The following is a 23,589-nucleotide window of genomic DNA, read 5'->3' as shown; positions in this document are numbered from 1 at the left end:
TCTTTAATCCTCATTAGATAGCATGACCTAATTACCTTATTTAGCATTCATCATCTAAATTCTTCTGGCTGCAAATTATTTCCTCTTAAATGCTTCACAAACATAAATGAGTTGTGAAAATTAATGAATTAACACAGTGATTTTGTTGTATACCATTTTTACTGATGGAGAAATGAGATCTAAAGACAAAAAAAATCCATAGTGTTCAAGATCCTGAATGAACCTCCAGAATTAAATGTTTTCAAGGTCCATGCTGTATCGTACCACTCTTTCAGAATATGTACCCTCTGATTTTTTGTTTTTTGTATTTATGCATAGCATGCCAATTGCCTATGAACATGTTTTAAAAATACAGATGATCTGCCCTCTGTAGCATTGTTGTGGCAGAGGCTTGAATGAAAAAGTACCTGGTGGCTCAATATGGCTGAGTAGCTGGAAAATATAGGCACCTCCGATAGTGGTGAGGGGTTGAGCAAGGAAATGATGAAGCTGTGCCTGAGAATAATTCACTTAATAGCTAGTCAGATTTAAGGGGAAGTGGAGATATTCTGCTTCTAATGTGGTATCAGGCTGCTGACACGTTAATGCTTTAGAATTTTGAGGCTTTCTGGAGGCAAAGGGCAACCATTAATTCTTGCCTCTGTTTCAGTGCTAACGTGGCCCATTAAACAGCTTGCTTGTAGTTCATATCTATCAGGTGATAGATGGTAACTAGAAACTAGCGATCCATGAGGCCAGCACTGAGGCTTATATTTCTGGGGCCAGGCTTTCCCTTAAGTGCTTCAAGTCAGTGCTCATGCCGGTCCTCTTGAGTGTTAAAGGCACAACGTGTTAGTGAGAGATGTAATGAGTCATGTCTACAGGAGAATAACCACACACAGCTATTTCGTCACTGAGATGCGTTACACTCCCAATATAAGGTTAAGTGGTGATTCCAGACTACTCTCAGTGTGGTACTTCATAGGTGGTAACTTTTTTTACCCTTGCAGTCTGTTTATACATCATTTCTTTTCCTTCAACTATAATCTTTAACAAAGTCACCGAAGAAGGTCTGAACAGAAAATGAAACTTTGCAGAGACATAAATCAAACACTGCAAATTGCAGTTGGGTATCTACTCACATGACCTGTTTTCCAGTAAGAAGAGTTGTCACTGAGTTACTCTAGTGAAAGTAGAAAGTATTCATCATGTTGGAAAATGAGGTCACTTGTTTAGGGTGCTAAATATAGAATTAGGAAAGCATGAGTTTAAAAAATGCTTGTTGGAATTTTTTCAGCATCCTTTTCACCAAAGATCTGATAAACTTTCATACAGTAATGTAAGTATTTAAATAGTTTCATAGAGGGCAAGCAATATAATATTGGAGTTACGTTAGTAAAATGTAGAGAGATAAACCATTGGAAAAAGCTGTACGAACACTTTTTGGAAAAATGCTATCTCTCAGAACATTTTAAGGACAAAATGTTTTCCCTCCTCTTATCTGGAAAGGAAATAGTGTGTATTTCAGTGATACAGAGATTATGTGTCAGAGCTATACGTGTAAACTACACCTCTTACTGTTTTGGAGTATTTATTCAAAATCAGCATATGCTTCAGCATCTTAAAATTTCACTTGTGTACTTTTGATAACATTTCTACTCCCATCCCCTTCATCTGATTATTTTGATAAACTTGACTAGGTTTTAAGCAGTAATAATTACAGAGCTGTGATGTTTAGCATAGTATTAATTAAGTAGTGTTTTAGTAGCTTTCATTATTTACACAATGATGATATCTTAGAAGAGAACTAAAATGGGCTTACAGTCCTAGTCAAACTGGAGAATCTAGTGCAACAATTTTGCACTAGAACTCCATGTGTGTGGCACAGCCTTTACTGTCTAAGGCTTTGAATTTCACTGGATCCTGACAATACCTTTATAAAGTAAATAAATTAGGATTATATTATTTTGCAGAACAAAGGCTTTCTAAATACAATGTTCATAAAATGAAAACCATGAAATTTTTGTGACTTTTTTGTTTTTTTAAATTTAGCCACAAGTGTCAAGTACACACAACAGTGCATCGACAGAAGAACAGCAGTTGTACTGGGCTAAGGGTACAGGCTTTGGAACAGGCTCCACAGCTTCAGGATGGGATGTTGAACAAGCTTTGACTAAGCAAAGGCTAGAAGAAGAGCATGTCACCTGCCTTCTACAGGTGTGTAATAATGAAATTTTGATTAATGGTAAGCACTTGAAACTTTAGGACTGGAGAGCAAAAATGGAGCTTGTATTTTTTCAGTCATATAGCAGAGTAATTATGGTATTTTGGAAAAAAAAATTTACAACAGCCTATCTACATGAAAATGGTACAGATCATATTTTGAGTGAGGCTATTTTCAAGTGTCACTAGGCTGCTGCATAAAAAAGACCAGCCTAGGTGACAGTCCTGGATAGATAGTGGACCAAGAAGCATTCCAGTGTACTGCCCTGGGACTGTTGCATATTGCTGTCGGCATCACTGCATTCAGTCAGAAGTAAAGACTGTCCATTAAAGGAGGAGGATGTGGGAACAGGCACTCTGTTTTGTGTACCTAATAATCTTTCTTATTTATTTCTTAGATGTTTTTGCTCTACTTTATGGAAATGCCCATGGTTGTTAGTGTTGTCCGTGAACATATTAAGCCAATAAACCAAAACTTCACTCAGACATACTATAAAGTCATGAGTGTGTCCATTAAACAATAGTAGTAAATCACCAGTAAACATTCAGATCTTAGTAAAACTCTGATGCCTTCCAATGCCTTATGCTAAGGAGAAAAATATCCTGCATAGTTAGGCTTTTCAGACCATTGTGAAATGCCACCAACCCCTGCTAGCTTAGATCAGTGTAGGAAAAATTACATTCTATTTAGTTGTAAAAAATTTCATTCACAGAGCTGTCAACTCAAATGCATTAGCTAACCTCACTGCTGGGGTAGAGCACAAAAGAGATGAATTTCTGCAAATGTCCATGCCCTCGCTGATGAAGGGATCATTTTCGTGTAATAAGTTCTTTCACACACTGCAGGTTATTGCAAGGCACAAGCATCACATCCCTTGCAAAAGCAAACCAAATTAGCATCCAAAACAATTTTCTAAGCAAGAAAAAGCAAAAATACCAGAATTACTCTTGGCCAAACTTCTAGGCAGGATTCTATATTAGGCCACATAGAGTTTTAGCTGTAACTGATAAATCAAGAGGTATGGAGGCTTCTGCATTGGGCGGTCAGCAATTGGAGGAAGAAATAGAAAACCCTTCAGTATTTTGCTGAAGTTCTCAGTCATTGGAAAGCAGACTTTCTCTGGTCCCATCTCCAGAAAGGCTCTTTAGAAAAGTTCTCTTGTACAGAGTGCTGATAAGACGCTGCAGCAAAATACCATCAGTAGTGGGGTTAGAACGAAGAGGGAGTATGAAAGGGAGGAGAAGAGGCTAAAAAGGTGAATAGTGCCTGTGAGACTTCAAATAATACAGCCTTTCAGGCCTGTAAGTTACTTAATTTGAGTGTACAACTGCACAAATCAGACCCACGGAAGCGCATTAGGTTGTAAGTCTACAACACGTTCAAAGGGCCTGTGAACTCACGCAGAACTACAGTGAGCAGTCATGAGTTGCCTCCCCCACCACCACTGAGGTGAAGGCTGCTCTGTGTTTACTGAAGCAAGATCTGTGCTCACACGTGGTTGTTCCAAATAACTGTCATGTTCACCATTTCATCTGTAAACCCTGAAGTCTCATCCAAGAGGAAGTTACAAAGGTTTCTGAAACATTTGTAGTTTAAAAAAAATATATATATCTTTTGTGTTTAGGTGGTATTCTAAAGTGAATAGGTCTGATCTTAAGGGTCTTTTCCAACCATAAGAAATCTATGACAGTTGGCAAACTTCTGCTTTAAGTAACTCCAGCAGTTTTGGCAAAATTCATATTAGTTGATCTCCTAAAGTCATTCAGAATTAAAAGAGTTATTTAACTTTATCATTAGCCAAAGTTGGAAACAGTCCAGCAGTCCAATAACTGTACAGAATTTCTTCTGAGACATTTTGGGGACTGCTGAAATAAGTACCGGTACTGAATTAGCAAGTAGTATTAGAAGTATTAAGGCGTCTTCCTTAAAGGAGGAGAGTCAAAGGTCTTTTGCCTCAAATAAATCAGTATTAGATTAAATATTTTTGTAAATTTCAGGTTCTTGCCAGTTACATAAATCCTGCAGGGAGTACATCGAATGGAGAGACCCAGACCAGCCATGAGGGGAGAGGACAAAACAGCAGTGCTCTTCCTTCCGTTCTCCTAGAGCTGCTCAGTCAGTCTTGCCTCATCCCAGCAATGTCATCATACCTCCGCAATGATTCAGGTAATGTGCTGTTATCTCCTTCTAAATCAAAGTTGGCTTACTTCTGTTAAATAAGTTTTTGTAGAAACAGTAGGTAGTCTGGCTAGATTCAGGTCATTTGCCAGTTCAGAATTGTGCAAATGGAACATACACTTGAGCCTTAGAGAACAAAATGATAATGTTCAGTTAAAATATTTGTTGTAAGAGTTTAAACTTTGTTGTTTAAAGGCCTTTTTTTAACTTGGAATGTAATTCTTAAATTATTGAAACTAAGAGGAAAATAGAATTTCCATTTAAAAAGTTTACATTTTAGATTTTCTGTAGAAGATGCTTGGAGAGCAAGTACTTTCTACAATACCATGAATCTTACTGGGAAAAAAACCTGTTAATTTTGTAAGATAACTGAGCAAGTATATGCTTGAAGTTGGTAAATGTTGCATGTACTAGGGCAATTCTGCTGTATTTTGATCAGAACTTTTTTCTGCTTGACTTAGGAAATACAAAAATAAGCCTCTTACCAAAATGACCAAGTATTTCAAATGCATGGGAACAATTATACTGTTGGGTTTTTTTAAACTAAAACCAAATGTGTTATAAGTTGTCATCACATTTCTACTCATAATTTTAAAACACAGATGTTTTGATAGCTTTCATCCAGTATGTTGTACCTTGCCATGGAAGCCGTTTCAGTTGTACAAGGTACAACAAGGTTAAGCAAATGCTGATGTGGAACTAAGGGCAAAACCAGCAGATTGGGTTTGTGATTTATGTTCAGTTTGACTAGATGACAGGCTTTAGTATGAAGATATTGATAAGCATTTTTTTGTTGAGATAAGTGTCAGCCTTGAGTTTTTAAACCCTGCCTGAGCCTTAGATTGGATTTTTGTTCAGTTACTTTGTTTGTAAAGACGGATTTAATCCTTAAGTAGCAGCAGGAGTTGTTCTGAATCTGAATAATTTGGTTTTGGACCTTATTTTGCCTGCCCCGTTTTGGGAGTAACTGATAAATGTCTTGTCATATTACTGCAGTTCTTCTGGATGCCAGTTGTAGGGAGCAGTGATGTGAATTTCCTGAAAAAATGTCATAGCTTCTTTTTGAATTACACAGTATATTTTGTCTCCGAGGTAAAAGAAATCATCCACGTCTCAAGTATTTACAGAGCTGCATAGGACTAAAAGAAGAACGTGGCTCTCTTAATCTGTAATATCTAGGGCATTACATAATCATGTATGATGGAATGGAAGTAGTTCAAAAAGTCCGCCGGGGCCTTATAGTAAAAATAAAAACATGAAGATGCTTCACTTCCCATTCCACAGTTTCACACCTCTCCCAAAGTTTGCAATGAGTTTGTTTTGCACAAAGTACAGTGAGGAAAATGAAGCATATAGCTAAAACACCAGGCTTATTATTGCAAATGAAAATATAAAGTAAAACAATAAAGTAGTATTTCTAACAGCTACTCATAAATGCTTCTTTGTTGAAGTAGAAGGGAAAAGTCATCGAGAGACCTGGCAAAAATGCTCTGTTTTCTAAAGGATGAAGCTGTGGTTCTGAGTTATAGATGAATCACAGCTGTTGAAATTGTGTTTTGCTGTTTTCAGTAGAAAACTATCCGTCTGCATAAGTCACCTTTAAGCGGGGAAGAACAGTCAGCTACTGATAGAAGAAGAGATGAGATACGTGGCTGGTGGCAAGAAGTTCAGACTAGTTTGGCTTTCAGGGACCATTTGTTTTCCCAAAGCACAAAGAAAAGGAAATATTCATTTTAGGTATATTTTCCAATGCTGGTGTTTGTGGTTGGCCAGGGATGCTGAAATGTTGTGCTTGTGAATTAACAATTAGTAAAGAGTGAACAAAGCAGATACTTCCTGCTTTTTCCTAAATGGTTGTGGAGCTCTTAACATAGCAGCTAAACTACACTGAAGCAAAGTAAAACCTTGTTTTTCAGAAAAAAAGCTATTACCTGCTCTCCTCATTGCAAATTCAGAAAGGAGAAGGTTATTTTTATTGGAATTTAGAACTGTAAAATCTGAAGGTTGTTATGCTTTGGTTGTTCCAAGCAATAGTCTTGAATGTTTCCTGCTCTATTTATTCAAAAGTGTATACACAAAGCTATAATTAACAATGTTCTTCTGGATTTAAAAAAAAAAAATCTCAGAATTATTGAGTCTGGAAAAGGCCTGAGATCATCAAGTCCAGCTTATGACCACCACCACCACATCAGCAAACCTCCCCTGATGCAGTTTCAGGCCTGGGAGAAGAGCCCAACCCCCACCTGACTGCACCCTCCCTTCAGGCAGTTGTAGAGAGTGATCAGGTTCCCCCTGAGTCTCCTCTTCTCCAGGCTAAACACCCCCAACTCCCTTAGCCTCTCCTCACAGGACTTTCCCTCCAGCCCCTTCCCCAGCCTCGTTGCTCTCCTCTGGACCCGCTCCAGCCCCTCAAGGTCTTTCTTGCAGTGAGGGGCCCAACCCTGCACACAGGGCTCGAGGGGAGGCCTCACCAGCGCTGAGCACAGGGGCAGAATCACGTCCCTGCTCCTGCTGGCCACACGGCTCCTGACACAAGCCAGGATGCCATTGGCCTTCCGGGCCACCTGGGCACCTGCTGGCTCCTGTTCAACCGGTTGTCACCCAGCACTCCCAGGTCCCTCTCTGCCGGCCACTCTCCAGCCCCTTCTCCCCCCGTCGGGGCCTCGCCCCAGCCCCTCCTCCCCCAGTTGGTAGCGCTGCAGGGGGTTATTGTGGCCAAAGTGTAGGACCCTGCTCTTGGTCTTGTTGAACTTCATATTGTTGGCCTCAGCCCATCAACCCAGCCTGTCCAGGTCCCTCTGCAGGGCCTTCCTACCCTCTGGCAGATCAACATTTCCCCCCCAGCTTGGTGTCGTCTGTGAATTTACTAAGGGTAGATAGACGCAATTCTCTCATCTGGTCATCAATAAAGATGTTGTACAGGACTGGGCCCGGTGCTGATCCCTGGGGACGCCACTGGTCACCAAACACCAATTGGATACAGCACTGTTCGCCACCACTCTCTGGGCCTGATCATCCAACCAGTTTTTAACTCAGCGAAGGGTTAAATAACAACTTTGCAGGCTTCTTTTACTCAAGCTTGTCTCTGAAGATGTAACAGGCTGTCAGTATGAGAGGAAAACGTGCAAAAAGGATGACTTCTGGAAGGAATATATTCTCTTCATGAATATTTGAGTCAGGTGTGTTTAGTTTGAAACAAGTCCCTGAAAACAGTTTATCTTAGTGATAGCTAGGCATTGCTCCAATGCAGTAATTGCTATTTAGTTCAAAAGCAGATAGATAAAAGAGTGTGAGTTGCAGGTGATGCTGGGGCTCTGAGAGTCACCAACAGAGTGTCAGGAGACGTAGCTGACAGCGAGCCCGACTGGCGCGAGAGAGACACGGGCTGAGAAGCTCTGGAGCTGTGCTAAGCTCTGGTACAATGCTTCTAAGACTGAAAAATTAACTTAGTGCGTTTATAGTTTAAACATTTCAAATGTGCTGTTGAAGAAAAAGTTGGAACAGATGATCTTTGAGGTCCCTGCCAACCTGGTATTCTGTGAATGTGTAAAATGTGCAAGTGACATTTTTTTATATTTTTTTAAAAACCTTGAAAATGAATGCTATGTAGTAGAACAGATCTGAGTCTTTCCTGTTAGACCTGATCTAGTTTCAGGCTTCTCTGTCTTGAATACCAGTCTCTTCTCCAGTAGTACTGATGGCCTGCTCAGGGGGAGTGGGAATGGGAACAGCATTAGCAGTAACACTTACATACATGGTATTCCAATTTTCAGACCAGTGTATTTTCTGCTGTCAAAAGGTACTTCTGTGTGGAAGAAGCAGGTAACCATATTCCTCCTGTAACACGCTGGACTCAGAAATTAGAACACTGCACACAGAGTGCTAACAGAGTGTTCCCAGGCTCTGGCACCCCAGCAGGAACAAGGTGTGCCCAGCACAGTGCTTGTAGAAAACAGCAATTATGAGGAGCTTGGTAACTTTCTCAGACTTGAACGGGTGCTGGTGGGACCAGTTAAAGGTTACCCTTATGTGAGGGATATTCTTATACTAGTTTTTAGGTTTTGCTCTTAATGTTTGTAGTAATAGTGGGAGAGAGATAGGAAGTTGTGGATTTTCTGTGGGGATACAAGCTAGTAAATATTTTGGTATTGATGAGAATTTTATATTTCGTTTACACATGTTCAGTTAGCTACAGGTATGAGATATATTTTGCTTGCAAAGTTGTTTTGGCGAAATTCTTAAACAGTTCCCGTATCAGAATATGAAATTGGCCTATGTTGCAATTAGAATTTTATCTAGGTTTTTAGTTGCTTTAAATATGTTTTGCTATCCCTATTTGATTTGCCCAAAGCACACATGGACTACGTTATCTAGATTGTTCTAGATGACAGGAATATTGACCACATAAGGAGTGCTCACATACAACTTAATCTTTTAGAAATCTCACCTTGAATCAGATTATTGCAGACCAGATTGCTCTGACACAATCTGCAGCTTCATCTGCATCAGAGCAAGGTGATTGTGTGAAGTCCTTGAAAAGTGTGAACTGTCTGCTTTCATTAATTTCCGTAATTGCTTTTTTCTTGTAGAGAAGGAAGGTTTTTCTGTCTGTGAAAGACTTCTTATTATGCAAGATAGATCATAGCTCTAGTCACAAGTAACGATAGCTGCTATAATCCTCACCCTGTTTCTTGATCATTTTGTTCCCGTGTTTGTTTTGTATCTTCTTCTGGCATTACTGTGATTTTTATTGTCTGTCATTTTATAAGTGAAAAAAGTTTTTATTTGTAACATGGTGAGATTTTTTTTTTTGCACTTGTGTTTATTCCCAAGGATTTAGTCCATGTTTACATTTGTAAAACTGATGTCATTCTTAACTTCTGCATGATGGAACAACTAACATGTTCTCATTACCGCACATTTATGCACATTTCACAGGAAAAGCTGTCATGTAAAACCTGTTTTTGTGGTCTTGTATACAGCACATTTCATTTGAAAGAATTACTGCTCTAGGACCTCTTTCTTCTTGGACAAAATGCGTAACAAAATTTGCACTAGCTGGAGTACATGGCTATCTTGAAGGTCTAGATTTTGCTGGTGAAAGTAAAGAGTTACTTGACTGATGGATCTAGGTTTGTGAAGACTAATACAAACTAGTATTTACAAGTGGGAGAGAAGAAAGCAGTGCTAATAGTAGTCTTTGTAGCTAATAAGGTTTATAGTGGGAAGATAGTGGAAGGGAGTCATAAAACAGAATGAAAAACAGGTGACTTTTAGGAACAGGGTCTGTCTGTTTTGTTATGGGCTTGGACAGTAAAAAGCCCAGTGAAGCTGGGATTTATCAGTGATACCACAATATTAGGTAGACTGTTCTTGTTTAAAATATAGTTGTACTGATTTCTCCCTAAACTAGTATCTAGAATACCCTGAGATGACTGAATCTTGTTTAAAGATGAAGAGTGAGAGATATTTGGTACCATCTTTTCCTTGGAGGATAGACCTCATAGCAAGTTGCATAATTCTGTTTGAATTCTCTTTTTTTTAATTCCCAGGCTCATAGGAAGCAGGTGATACTGTGATTTTAGCTGGGGTCTTCTTGCTTGCTCCCCTCTTAGCTCTCTTATCCAGCCTTCCTTCTTTGGTGGACAAGGACTCCCTGTCATGTGCGCAGCAGAGCTGGTGTTAGATTAGCTCAGTCTTCCTTGGGTTTTGGGTTTTGCTGCTGAGAAGAGATGATGCATTTCTATGGGTGGGCTTTACTGAAAGGATTGTGTTTACTGACCAGCATGTTCCAATTTGTAAGAGTTCAATACTTGCTTTTAGTGCAACTTTTGTAGTTTTCCAAGTACTGTCATGCCCTGCCCTTGTGGATTCATTAACAGTTGTACTGCTTTATCCTGCCAAATACCTTATTGCAAACTTAAGTTAGTAAGTACTATGGACAAATCTGTTGAAGGTGAATGTACTGAACTCTTTTTTCTGCCTCTTTTGAAATGCCTTTGTTCATTGAGTCATTTAAAGTTATATTTTTCAGGCCTCGCTTCCTTACCTCTGAGCTTGAACTATTCTAGATTGCCTGCTAAAGTTAAGAGTAGTTCTTTTCTATCAGTAATAGTTATTCTTAAGGCATATATGGTGTTGCTTTACTTTTTGCAAAGTAGTCAAGTTCCACTGGACCGAGTAGGCTGAGTACTTTAGGGGGAGTTTGTATTCCCTCATGGGTCTCTGGAGTTGGTACACTTTGCTCATTCAACTGAAGAGTGTTACATCTTTATCTGTTGTTGAAGGTGTGAAGGTACTGCTGCAGTGTAAATGTCAAATCATCATGAAATTCTTTTCTCTAGGCTATTGAATTTTTACTGTGTCTAATAAGAGACAGTTCGTGTTCAGTTATTTTTTTGTTGTTGAGTTTCTTATGCATATGTTGGATTAAACATATAAACAATAGAGCTGCATATTAGAGTTCATTTAACTAAAGTTAGATTTAGGTTTGCGTAAGTAAAGAGCTCAAGTATTACCTGTTAAGAGAATAGACTTCTGTTTTAAAACGAAATATAAATTGTATGCCAGGGCAGTCTCTAATGATAATATCACCCTGTGACTTCCTTTGAAGGGTCAAAGCCTGTTTCTGTAAGTGAAATTAAAAGTACAATGGCCATTTGAGTAGACAAGACATAATTACCAAAATTAAAAATTCCACTAGTTTTCATTAATGTTGATGAGCTCATTAATTGGTAAAAGAATTATGCTGAACCTGTGCCACATTTGGTTACAAAATTGGGATTGCTTTTTATCTTTTTTGTTGTTGAAGTGTTAACAAAAAAATGGTGCATTATCTCACTCCAGTGCTGGAGTACTAATTGATTCACAATTTCAAGAAGAGAGCTGTGCACTGAAATGACATGGAATAAAACTGTTTATTTATTTCACAGAATTGACAAGTTTTAAATAACTTTAAGTTCAAAATAAGCAGCAGTACTTTATACCTGAATTTCATATTTCTGTTCAGTTTTCAGGTTCTTGTAACCTCTGATTTTAAGAGGTATATTTGCATTTGTGTATATGCAGTAATATCCATAAGTATGTAGATATAAAAAGTACATTGGAAAAAATAATCATTCTTGACTCTATTCCGTAGTCTTAAATAAACATGAGTAAACCGCATGATTTCTAGGGAATGTAGCTTATTTTTACAGAATGCTCTGGTGCTTCATATACTGAGAATGGATATACAATACTAGAGACTTGCTGTAGGCTATGGTTAGTGAATAAATTTTGTCTGTCCACGCTTCCTTCCAGTGCAGCCTCAGATATTTTTTTTTTATAATTTCTTCTGGTTGTGCCAGTATTGACTCAGAGTTGCAAAACCAGAATATACCATCTTCCACCTCATTCGCCCATAAATCAGTGTTACAGTGTAGTTTCTGCAGCTGACTGAGGTGTCATTGCTGAATTTATTCTCTTCTAGATCCCTGACCTTATTTTATACGTGTGCTTGTTCCAGAGGCTCGGTCGGTTTAGCAGTTATGAAGTTCTGTAGAGTAACAAGCCGTCACCTGTACAAGGGATGTGTTTCTTGGCTAGTCATTTTATGGGAGGACTGTCAGTAGCTTTGCAGCTTAGGAGGAGGAGCTGAGCTGATTTTCAGAAACGCAGCTCTTCTGTTGGTCCTCTGTAGCACATCTAATGCTAAGAACAGTATTTATCAAAATCAGTGTTTCCTTTTCGCTTACTGTTGTTTATCTAATGTGTCTTTAATCTCAAGCTTTCCAAAGCAGCTTTTCTGTTAGAAGATATGTGAGACATATTCATGTATACAAAAACTTCTATGATCTCAGAGTGTCTGCAGCTTTGGATCTAATTCAGACACACGTAGGTTTACTTTAGAACGTGGAAATAGTTTCATAAGTTACAGTAGTTTAATTGCATGTTCTGTGAAGTATGCATAGAAGTTGGAATTCTGGGCCTCAATCATAATCAGTACTAAAAAGGAAGATGTCTTCAGGACCTGGTCTAGAAGAGAAAGTACACTCTTCTAGGCAAATATTATTAACCTGCTTTCAATGCAACACCATGAATCCTTGTGTGATATGTTTTATTTTACTTGAAGATAAGCATCAGGATGAGAACATGGAAGTTGTATTTGACTTATGTTAAACACATTCTAAAAATGGCGATATAGAAAACGTAACAAGATTTTTTTTTCTTTGGGGAAATATGTATTAGTGTATCGGAATTATTAATATTTCTTAAAAGAAATACTGAAACTATTGTTTATTTTGACACCACTTTAAAGGATTTTTAATTAGAAAAGCACATCATTCAGTATAGCATGATTATTTCAAATACAGATTCAGTAAAGGCAAGAAAACCTAACTTTTTTCACCTTTGCACAAGACTAACAAAAATGCTGCAGAATATAGTCAATAGTTAAAATTTTATTTATAATATTACAGTTTTTGGTATAACAGTGTTCCTGTTTGCACACTTATTATACACTAGTGTAAGTTATAAGCCTAAATTACGGTGATCTCAAAATAAAACCCTTTTGTCTGTTTTCTGATCTCAGCTATGAAGAGACATATTGCACAAAACCATAGACAGCATCACAGGGCCTGCTTAGATGCATTTATGGATTTAATTAATCTCTTTCGATGTTCTGATTGTTTTCAGTATTTGCTTACATTGCTTGTGTCTTGCATGTTTGCTGGCAATAAAACAGTGCAATCTCTGTTTCTGCTATTAGGATTTCATCTGTTACCAATGAGAAGTTGCATATTGTCTGCCTTCATTTATGTAATTCAGCACCCTAGCTGGGCTCACAGATACATTTAGCAGTCATTGATGCAGCGCCCTTAGCCAGACGCTTTGCTCTGGAATGTTTCTGACAATCTTTTCAGACAGTGGGGTTTTTTTGCTTTAAATTTAGAAACCATTCTTAACCAACGCTGGTCTTTGCATTGTGTGCTGTGCAATTGATGTTCAAAAATGTCATCAAAGTGTAGTGTAGATATACACAAAAACAATAACAAATAAATTGAGCACAGTTCCAATAATTCCAAGCAGTGCTAAAACAGATTCTTCTTTCTCCTCTTTCTCCTCTTGCCTTTTTACATCTTCCAGTGTTGTGATGGCAGAGGTCCCCATTTTTCCTGCAAATACCTTCACTAGTATTCTGGCAGCTAGCTAGAAGAAAGAAAGCAAATGGTAAATCTGCTCTGACAAACATGCAAGCTTTTTTTAGAAACAATTCTGTACTTCTTTACACAATATTTCTTAATGCTGTGTTTATTGAGTTATATTCGTCTTTTGTTTTGTTTTTCTATCAGCATGTCCATGTTAAAAGTAATTGTGTAGATAGTGTAGATACAGATTTGATAGGAGTGAGAAGGAGCTTGATGCTTCAAGCCAATTAGTATGCTTCCTAATAAAAGAAATGTAAAATTCATCTTTAGCCAGCCAGTTTGTTTCCATATGAAACATCAGATTGATGAAAGCGGGTATATGAGCATTGTCAAATGCTCCAAAATGCTCCAGGAGATGATGTGAATTTTCAGCTGTTGTTAAATATTTAACTGTCACAGTACAAAACCAGTTGAAAATGTTCATGTCTACTGTTTTCAAACATGGGAAATATGCCTTCTTAATACGGTAGCACAGTCTTCTTTGACCAGGGAGCCCTACATAGGCTACTGCAGGTGAGATCTTATCATTTTACTTGTTTTTAATAGATCAGCTTTTGGGCATCTGTGCAACAGTAAGCTCTTAACAGAAAATGTCTGTCTCTTCTAGTATAAAGGTGGTTGTTACTGTTATGTATGCTCCTTATTGCAGTATGACAATGAGCAGTAGTACTTTTATATCTCACAAAATTTTGTTATTATGAGGATTACAGAGAGATATTTACAGATGCGTATATGATTTATTACCTTTTTTGTTGCAAAAGTGAGGTTGACAGATCATCTCTGTTACTCAACTGCTCTTGTACTCTTAATTTACAGTCAGATATCCTCTAGTAACATATTCCCTGTAAAATTACGTTTATTAGTGGCAGAGATGTTGATATTATGTGTAATCTGCTATGATTTTTTTAACCTGATTGATCAGACATTTCTAACCTTAAACCAGAATTTGACTGGGATTTCTACTAGTTCAGATAACCCCAATTTACTGGAGATTTGCAGTCACGTTTTATAGTGCAGTAGCATTTTTCTCTCCTGGCAAACATCTTTAATCATTGGAGATAAATGTATTTCTGCTGTGAGTCTAATTAAAGCCCTTGGCTCAGAATATATCTCACAGAAAGGTAAAAAAAAAAACACAACAAAAAAAGAAGATATTTCTTACCCTACATTGCAGCAGGAATAAAATGTCATCAGACATGCTTCTTACTAGTCGCTTCAGTGGCAAACCAGGCTTTTATCTTCATGAAGGGGCTGCTCTCCTCACTCAGACAGACCAGATAGGAGCATGAACAGTTCCTTGATGAAGTTTATCTGTGAGGATAATAATGTTACAGAATCTTCCGAATGACCGGCCTTCTCTCGCAGTAATCCACTAAAGCAAGCGTAGTCAAAAAACAGTAAAACCCTTGCTGGTAGTTACCCTCACTGTTGACGAATTTTCATTAAAATCGAGGATTTTTCTCTTAGATGATGCAGAGCAGCAAAATGCATGCTGCTCGGTTTTGTATTTCAAAGAAAAAAAAATACAAAACACTCCTGGTTTTGTTTGGTTACGCTTAGTTATTTATTAAGACTTCAGAAAAAGCCAGCCTTTGATTTACTCTTTGTGTCAGCCGTCTGAAGAGACTTTCTCACGTTGACATGCTGTAATTCCAAATGCAGCAACCGACGGGCAGTCACACTCTGTAATTTTAGTCCAGCCTGAAAAAGGATGAAAAGAAGTCTGCTTTCCTGGCAGTGGTGTGAACGCCGGCACACACCTGCATTCAGAGCCTCCGGAAAGAATTCCAAGGTATTCTTCGGAGCATTGCATAACTTAGCCAGGCAGATCTGGAGAGAGGAATGACGGTGGCTTTAGTTGCACACTGTGGTGAGCTGTGACATTGATTAAACATGCACTTGGCACTTGCTGAATAAAGAAGGAGCTACGAGCCACCCTTGCAGACAGGGAGTTGCATAACAATGTGCGATGGCTCTGCTGTTTCATTGTCAGGCCCTGCACATTTTCATCCTGTACCAACAGAGCAAGGGTGCGGTGTAAAGAGGAGCAGAGTTAACTGTACTTCAGGGTTTTCTGAGGAAGTGCTGCATGACAAATGGTGACATTAAAGCATTCAAGCTGAAACAGTGTTTCTGCCTTTTGTCTTTTTATGCTTTGTTTGACAGGCAATTGTTGCTATGGGAAATAATACTTCCAACGCTTTTTCTCTTTTCTTTCACCACCCTAAGAATGCAGGTTAGCATGTAATTAATGGAAGCGCAGACCTAAAGAAAAATATTCCTGTTCTGATTTTATAGGAAGCAGTAATTCGATTTTTCCCTAGGTAAATTAGAAAGATATCTTTTGCCTGCCCTACTGGAAAGGGGAGGGGGAGCTCTGCAAGGTGTTCTCTTCCTCCCAATCTCTTCAGATAAAAAGCCACAGTCTTAATAACCTCTGCGAGTAGCTGTGTTTTAAATAATTTTATTCACTCACTTTGATCTGTGAAGGCTACCAATGCAATGTGTTTCTGTTTCCTGTTTCCTGATAGGAAAGCAAGTAGGTTTTACATATATTGGAAAACTTATTTTCAAAAGGATACTTGCAATATCAAGCAATTCAGAATTGAAAGTACAAAAAGCCTATGCATGTGAAAAATCAAAAGATAATTAATTACATTGAATTCAAACAGTAGGAATGTAACTGGAAACCTTGTTCGCTTGCCAGGACAGCATATTTTAGAAATTACTAAACATTGTTTGAAATTCAATTTTCAATAATCTTTTTGTGAGAAAGTGAAAGAGGCTAAAATCATTGCTTTAAATTATTCTCAAGTTAATGTACATACACGTTAAATCATTTCTTCAAAGTGTCTAAGTACATTTGTTAGTTTCTTAGCAATGGACAAAACTGCGTACTTTACACGTGCATTATTTTAATGGTAAAGACCATGTTTTTAGTACTGTGAGTTGTATGGTACTGGTACATGATTTGCCCTTTATCCTGAGAGTAATGCTGGCTCTGTGAAATTGTTTCACTCTAAAAGAATTAAGTAATTAGGTTAAATCTCTCCTTAAAAAATATTCTAATTTATGTATATGGTATTTCCTTTTAAGCTCTTCCTGTATTCTGAAAAGGTTGCTTCAACTTTAGTTGTTCCTGGATTTTTTTCCTGTGTATGTATCTTGAATGTATTTCAATATTCATTTAGATCCATTCGGAGATACAAAGTTAGTGGAATTTTCACCAGTGTATTCTGATCATTCATGTTGCTGAGAGCACTTATCAATAACTGAATTTTCAAGCTGTTCTACTGTATTAATTCTCACATGTGAAAAGTAAAACCTTTTACTTTATGAAAGGAAGGAAATTGTGCAATGTGCATCTTTTATTTAAAGACTAATGATGTATGTGGAGAGTAGGAATCTGTCACCTTGTCAACATAACGAGATGTAAAGATTCAAGGTCACAGCAGAAGAATTTCTTGCAATATTACCAAGTGTGAATGCTGACAATAAAGTAAATTCAGCATCTCCACTGCACGTAACCAGCTAATTAAGATTTATCCACAGAGAGCAGCGAAAGATTCACAGAATGTTTCTTTGCCTGGTTATTGCTGTAGTTGAGGTCATGTAGCGGCCTGCCGTTTTCATAGCTGTGATGCAGCCGGACGTCGGTGGCTACGGTGAATCCAGGGAAACAAATCTCCCTGGGCTCCCTCTGCGCGCAGCCGAGAAGGAGCGACACCTCCTGCACGCCGTCATTCAGATCCGACGTTTGCCGTGGACCTTAGTCTGACGGCATTTCTCCCCTCCCATCCTCCAGTTGTACCGACCTGCCATGACCTGGTTTGGAAAACAGACCCAGCCAAGTAAGGGAGACGGGGCAGTAGCTGCTCAAGCTGTCAGAACTGGCAGGGACGTTGCTCCTTGGGAAGACAAAAAAGGAAGGTTGACAGGCTAGACATTGCTCAGTTATAGGAAAGCGGAGAAATTCATCCACCTTAGGTGGAAGCTGGTATTTACAAATAACATCCTTATAGGTACAGTGCATCTTCAGCATGAAGAGAAAATTTCATGCAAGATTTCTCACGAGTGAAGTAATATAGGTTGATTTGAAAATACCTTGATTTATCCATACTATTTTGGTGGTATTTGGAAAGACAGAGAGGTATTTTACATCTTGTGTAAAATAACATTAGAGTCTGGAAGTATATTTTATGAAAGCCAGTAATAAACCCACTTGTTTGGGGGGTGAATATCACATGGCTACATAGTATTTGAATTTGGACACTGGTATCCAAAAATGACCTAAATTTAACTCTGTTGCTTCCATCTAGGCAGAGCTTTGAAGCACGTAGTAAGACTTTGGCAACTCCTTGGTAACTGATTTATGTAGCATCCCAAGAGCAGAACAAATTCTGCTGATTAGAGGTCATTCTGTTCATTACCACTGATGTTTGAGCATTTATATTGCATGGGAATAGACCTTAGGCAATACAAATGTATGTCATATTTTAAAGATATTCATAGTTCAAGAGGAGGTTACTAAGCTAGCTTGTAAAAACTCAATGTTATAAATTCAAGGATTTACAGTCTTGATCCTTAAATGATCATTATCCTGGTATATGCTACTGCTGTGAGTAATGCAGTACACCCGTAACATCACACTTAGAAAAGGAACAAGTGCTTTTAACCAGAGTCTAAGTTTTCTTTTTCCTGCTATATTTTTACGGATTTATATAGTTTTGATTACCATGTACTCTAAGATTATTCTATATGCTGTAATTTTTTTGTTAAAATAATGTATTTCGAGTCAGATTTTGCCCTTGTAGAGAGCAAATGCTCTGAAGAAGACTGCAAGTTAAAGCAGAATGTAAAGGAGGGTTTAAAGGAGAAAATGGAAAGAAAAATGTCAAGAGCTGTCTAGGCTTAAAAACCTATTTAGGGTAACATACTATAGTGGAATCCAAAAGATCATTTATACATCAGTTGTCGAGGAAGACTGTTTTCCCTTGTACCTGTTCTGCATTTTCCCTAAGGTGCAGGAAACTACCTGAAATGTAGTGGCACGGGGATCCTGTAGGTGATGCGTTCTGCTTCTCCTCTCTGACAACCTCCATGAACTTCTCTTTATGAGATCTGACACCTTTTCAGTTAAACTGCAGAACAATGGGGCAAAGCTGTGTCTTTTGGGAGATACAAAAAATATGCACAAATTAAGATGACCAGCCTCACTTAGCGTAAGTGAGAAGTGGATATCCACACTCCTTTCTTCCTTGGAGGGGTCTTTTTGGGTTTGGGTTTGGGGTTTTTTTTTCTCTCCCGTGAACTAAACACAGGTACTGTTTTCGTTGTGGAAGCTGTTAGCCTGTTTGTTTTGATACAGGTTGACGTGTGATGCCCTTGAGTCAACAGTGATGGGCATGGCCGGTTTAAGCCAGGTTTCAAAGTATTAATTTACTCTTCTGTTGAATAAAAAAGAAGTCAGATCCTTTATCTGTAGCAATGCAAGTTACTTTTTCATTTCTTGTTATTTCATTCATGCCTCTTCCATGTGTTTAACCTCAACAATGACTTGATGATTTTAACACTTTACCTATGTGTCTACATCTTGGCTTCCATCTGACTGAGGAACTTCCAGTGCCTTTTGGCTATTGGCTGGGGTGTTTTCCTGGTTTTTAAGTTAGTTACTGACCCAGAATATCATTTGATAAATTCAAAGTTCTCTCATAACTAACTACAGAAGTTCCTCTCTAGTTTGTTCCCACTTTGTTAGCGTTCATTTAGCAGAAATTTCCTTGTTCCCATCTCTCACACTTACATTAAAATATTTCTGTGTTAAGAAATAAATTGAATGGACGCAGAATAGTACTGGTTCTTCTGCCACACCCCTTTTAACACCAGTCCAGCTCAACCACTGCTTTATTGTGCATGAATATGGTGATGTTGCACACCACTATTTTGTCAGCAAGAGTGGCAAGTTTGACATTTGAGTAATAGTTTTGGAGGGTGTTGAGTGACATGAAATGTATTTGTTTTGAGGGAACTAATTTAATTACTCCCTTGATGAACTGAAGGAACTCAGAGATCTGTGACTGATGAATGTTCCTGGATTAGAGGTGAGGATTTTGGCCCCTGCTGTGCATGGTGAGGTTCTGAATATGGTGTAAAGGAATGATGGAAAAAAGGCACAAGGCTTTTTTTGCTTCTTTAGTCTGTTGTCTCACATGAGATGTCAGGCAGTCTTCATTGTTCGCTTCTGCACTGGTGCTAAAAAGAATCTCTTGTGGGTATTGTACCTTTAAAAAATGGTTAGTAATTTTTAAAATATTTCAGCCATGACTCAGTGCTGTTTTCTGTAGCTCAGGAGGTTTCTTGTCAGAGGCAGGAGGTATCCAGGACTATTTCTCCATGTTGGATTGAGTGTAGGCTGCATGCTTCTGGAGGAGTACTAGGGCTTTCAAGTATCAAGTTTTTGAGCTGTCATGTGGGTTGCTTTTGTTGTGTTTGAGAAGTTCAGTAAGTGACTGCTGGGTACTTACTGGGTAAGTGAAGGAAAGCAGAATAGTGAGAACTAATCCTAGTCCAGGAGGGTGGCTCCCAGAGAACAGTGGTACTAAAAAAAGTTCCTCTTTCTTCAGAGCCCTTAAAGCATCTTACCTTCTCAGAAGGAACAAACCTTGTCCATATGACTTTCCATATGGCTGATCTTAAAAAGTAAAACAAATGAGCCTAGAAGATACTACTATCCCAGCACTTTTTGCGACATTTCCTTCCTCTGATTTGTCATCTTTAGTTGGAAATAGTTTTGAAATAAGAGGGTAAAATTATTATCTCATTGAATCTGTAATTTTCTAGAGCAAAAGAATATGAATGTACCTTTATTGTATTTTTAAAACATGTAAAGTAGCAGACTGTTTCTTAGTAGATAGTGCTTTTGGAGTAGAACTTAATAACAGATTTATTTTTTAATGTCAAAACAGATTATCCGTTTGAGTGGTTAATAATATAAAAGATTTCTGAAAGAACAATTTGTAAATTTGTACATTTAATTCTACTACGCTGCAGAAATTTGTTGTATTTTATAGGCGGCAATTATGTGTTGAAACATCATGACATTGAGATCTTTGAAATTAAAAAATTAGTTGTTAAGGGGAATAAAGCTGCTTCATTCCTCTTTTTACAGCAGATTTGAGTTGTAATTGGGTGCTGGATTGCATGGCAGATAAAGCACTTCGTACTTTAAAGACTGAAGTTTACTTCAAAGAGCTAAAGGAAATTTTTTTTTCAGCCAAGTATTATTTAATAAAGATTGCTGCGAGACTAACTTTTGCTTCAATCTTCATCTGTTTCTGTGCTTCATGTTGTTTTATATTGCTTTTAAAGATAAATCCATTAGCTGGAGATCTCTTCACTGATTTATACAGTTGGTGGTGGATTTTGCAGCTGCATGTACAGAGCATACTTCAGACTAGCTTGCAAACTCTGGCCTCGCTTAGTTGGTCACAGTGAAATTAAGTGCGTGTTAGAGTTTTCCGGAAGGAAGAAAGTTTTATGGGAAAGGTAGTCAAGAAGTTATCAGGTGAGAAATAGGATTTTATTAGGGCTTCTCACATCTCACCTTGTTCTTCCTTCTGCTTCCCACCCATATATTCTTCGTCTTGCTGCCTAAATAATACAGAGTACTTTTCAGAAAAACAGTACTCTGAAATCAGGAGTGGGGTGGGATTTTGTCTGTTTGGTTTTATGAGTCCTAAATCACAGAAATTTGTCCAAATTACGACTAAGCCACTGAAGGTGCTTTACAAAACAATCCTGAAAGTGTTAGTAAACAAGGTTTCTTTCTCATCTGGAGACCACTATGAAGTTCTGGACCTCTGGGGTTACAGGATAGTATGACTGTCGTGAAATCAGGAGCAACAGACTTCTTACGTGTCTCTATCTGCATGCCAAGGACTTGTAATGTTTTTGGTTTTCCCCTTTGGAGACCCAGTTGAACATCACTCTTCTGGTACTAATGAGAGAGACTTTTCTGACAGAGCTTGATGCCTTGCACTCCACTGTGCACTATGTTTTATGCAAAAGGAAAATAAAGTGTATGTTTGTCTTCCTGCCTCCCACAGGTGAGTTTCTTAGTTGTGGTAATAAGCTTTCAGGAGAAATGCAATTAGATGCTGATCCTTGATAGTGAAATGTGTAAAAGCTAACAAATCATACATGACGTGCAGGTGGTTAGTTTCTGCATGATTATTTTGAATTCTGCATTTGAGAAGTAAAAGGTAGGGGCTGTTGTCTTCAGAAGTGTTTGGTTTTGGCTAGAAGTGTTTCATGAAATTCTCTCTGCCAGTAGACTGTCACCAGCTTGTGATAGCCGTTTGATTTCCAGAAGACAGTCCAGGTCACTGACGTGATTGCTCAAGGCGCAAGGCAGTAAAACTTCAGCCTTGCTTTAAAGTGGGGGGAGCCTATCCTTAAGCTTTCCTGGTCCATTTGATCATAGAAATGATTCTAGAATGGCCTAGGTTGGAAGGGACCTTAGAGATCATTTTAATCCAGCCTCCCTGTTGACCAAACAGGAATTGAACCCGTGACCTTGGCGTTGTTAGCGCCACACTCAACTGACTGAGCTAACCGGCATTGCTAAGGCCCATGAGTGTTTCATCCAGGAGTTACATTTTTCCCTTCGTTAGTTGGAAGCCAACGCTGGTAGCTATATCCCTGCTTGTAGGACAAGATTGAGAATCTGTAAGTACTAGACTGATTTTCCTTCTGAGGGCAGTTGGTAAAGACATTCAGCAGGTCCTTTAAAATTTGATATACCGTTTTGCATTCTTCACAATTTCCAGACTTAATGTTACTGGGCGTCCCATTTTTTCTTACTTTACTTTAGTCAGGTAGTACATCTCAGGTGGTTTCATTTAGGCTTGGTAATCACAGTTGGAATTATGAGTGCTGGGTGTATGGAATACATTGCTGTGCAGCACGACATGCTACAAACATTCACAGATTTTACTGGAGGCACTGAGAATTAATTTTTAAAATTATGCCTCTCATTATCAACAGACTCAGTCCTTTTTGAGAAGAGAATATGACATCAGAGAATAATGTGACATCATGCTAGATGTCCTACGGTTCCATACTATATCACACAAATGTGCAATCTGCTGCCTTTTTTGTTGTTGTTTAAACTCTCATTCCTTCTGGTCCTTGTTGCTAAAGATACAGTAACCACTTACCGAGCACAAATGTTTTGTTGGTACACATGAGAGACTCCTGAAAAGACTGCAAGTAATGCATTTTCAAATCTTTTGTCTCTTTCATACTCCTGGCTTTCTCCATTAGTGGCAGCACAACCTTTAACTTAGGCTCAGGGAGGCTGTTAGGCTTGAATTTTTCTCTTCAGTCTGCAGTTTGCATGTTTACTACAAGTCTGTCTTGTTATTAAACCAACCATATTTGCTCTAGAAAATGCGCTGAAGTGATCAATGTTCTCTTCTGCATATGCAGAGAAGCACTGTCATCTTGGCCAAACAAATTAAGGACATATTTAAGGCAGAATGAGATTCCTAATTAGTCTTCATGATCTTGTAGATGTGCTCACATATATAGAAAGTTGCTCTAAAGCACAGGAACTGCACGTCCTTTCATTCCAGTAACGGTGTTGAGATCTTCTGCTGACAGCGCAGAAGACACAGATACAAATCTTGGCCTTTTTCCATCTGCTGAAGTAATGGTTTAAAAACACCCCACAACTTCATTATCTAATTTTAAAATTCCACATCGATTTCTGCAGCATGTGCAATGAAATGGCAGGCTTCCATCTTATTTTCAATTCCCATCTTATTCTAAAATACTGGTGACTGTTTTATGGGCTGGAAGGGGTAACACTCAGACTGAGGACCATTTCAGGGTGGCTGATTGCCCACTCCTCTGCCAAAAATAGTGAAATCACTATTCCCTTCTCCAATGCAGGGATGATGAAAGCCAGATTAACTTCCTTAAAAATCCTGCTTTGTGTTCTCGGAGTAGGGATACCTTTGC

At 38.4% G+C, this 23,589-nt stretch overlaps 1 protein-coding gene and 1 long non-coding RNA gene across 2 annotated transcripts in view; one reads left to right on the top strand and one right to left on the bottom strand.

Annotated features, from left to right (window-relative positions):
* Positions 1–23,589, top strand: part of BIRC6 (baculoviral IAP repeat containing 6) — a gene marked incomplete at its 3' end in the record, with an annotated part of 161,345 nt that overhangs the window by 111,812 nt on the left and 25,944 nt on the right. Inside the window, exons 63-64 of the mRNA XM_009876696.1 lie at positions 2,032–2,196; positions 4,201–4,369. Of these exons, the coding sequence (XP_009874998.1) occupies positions 2,032–2,196; positions 4,201–4,369 (334 nt within the window). The remainder of the gene's footprint in view (positions 1–2,031; positions 2,197–4,200; positions 4,370–23,589) is intronic.
* LOC104279420 lies at positions 12,802–15,459 on the bottom strand. The gene is made up of 2 exons (XR_717863.1): positions 14,729–15,459; positions 12,802–13,567 (listed from the first exon to the last, which is right to left on the bottom strand). It is a non-coding gene; the product is annotated as an uncharacterized LOC104279420 (long non-coding RNA).

This window comes from Apaloderma vittatum, unplaced genomic scaffold (assembly GCF_000703405.1).
Source record: "Apaloderma vittatum isolate BGI_N311 unplaced genomic scaffold, ASM70340v1 scaffold6859, whole genome shotgun sequence".
Taxonomy (NCBI): Eukaryota; Metazoa; Chordata; class Aves; order Trogoniformes; family Trogonidae; genus Apaloderma; species Apaloderma vittatum.
This window is presented reverse-complemented; position numbering and strand designations above follow the sequence as displayed.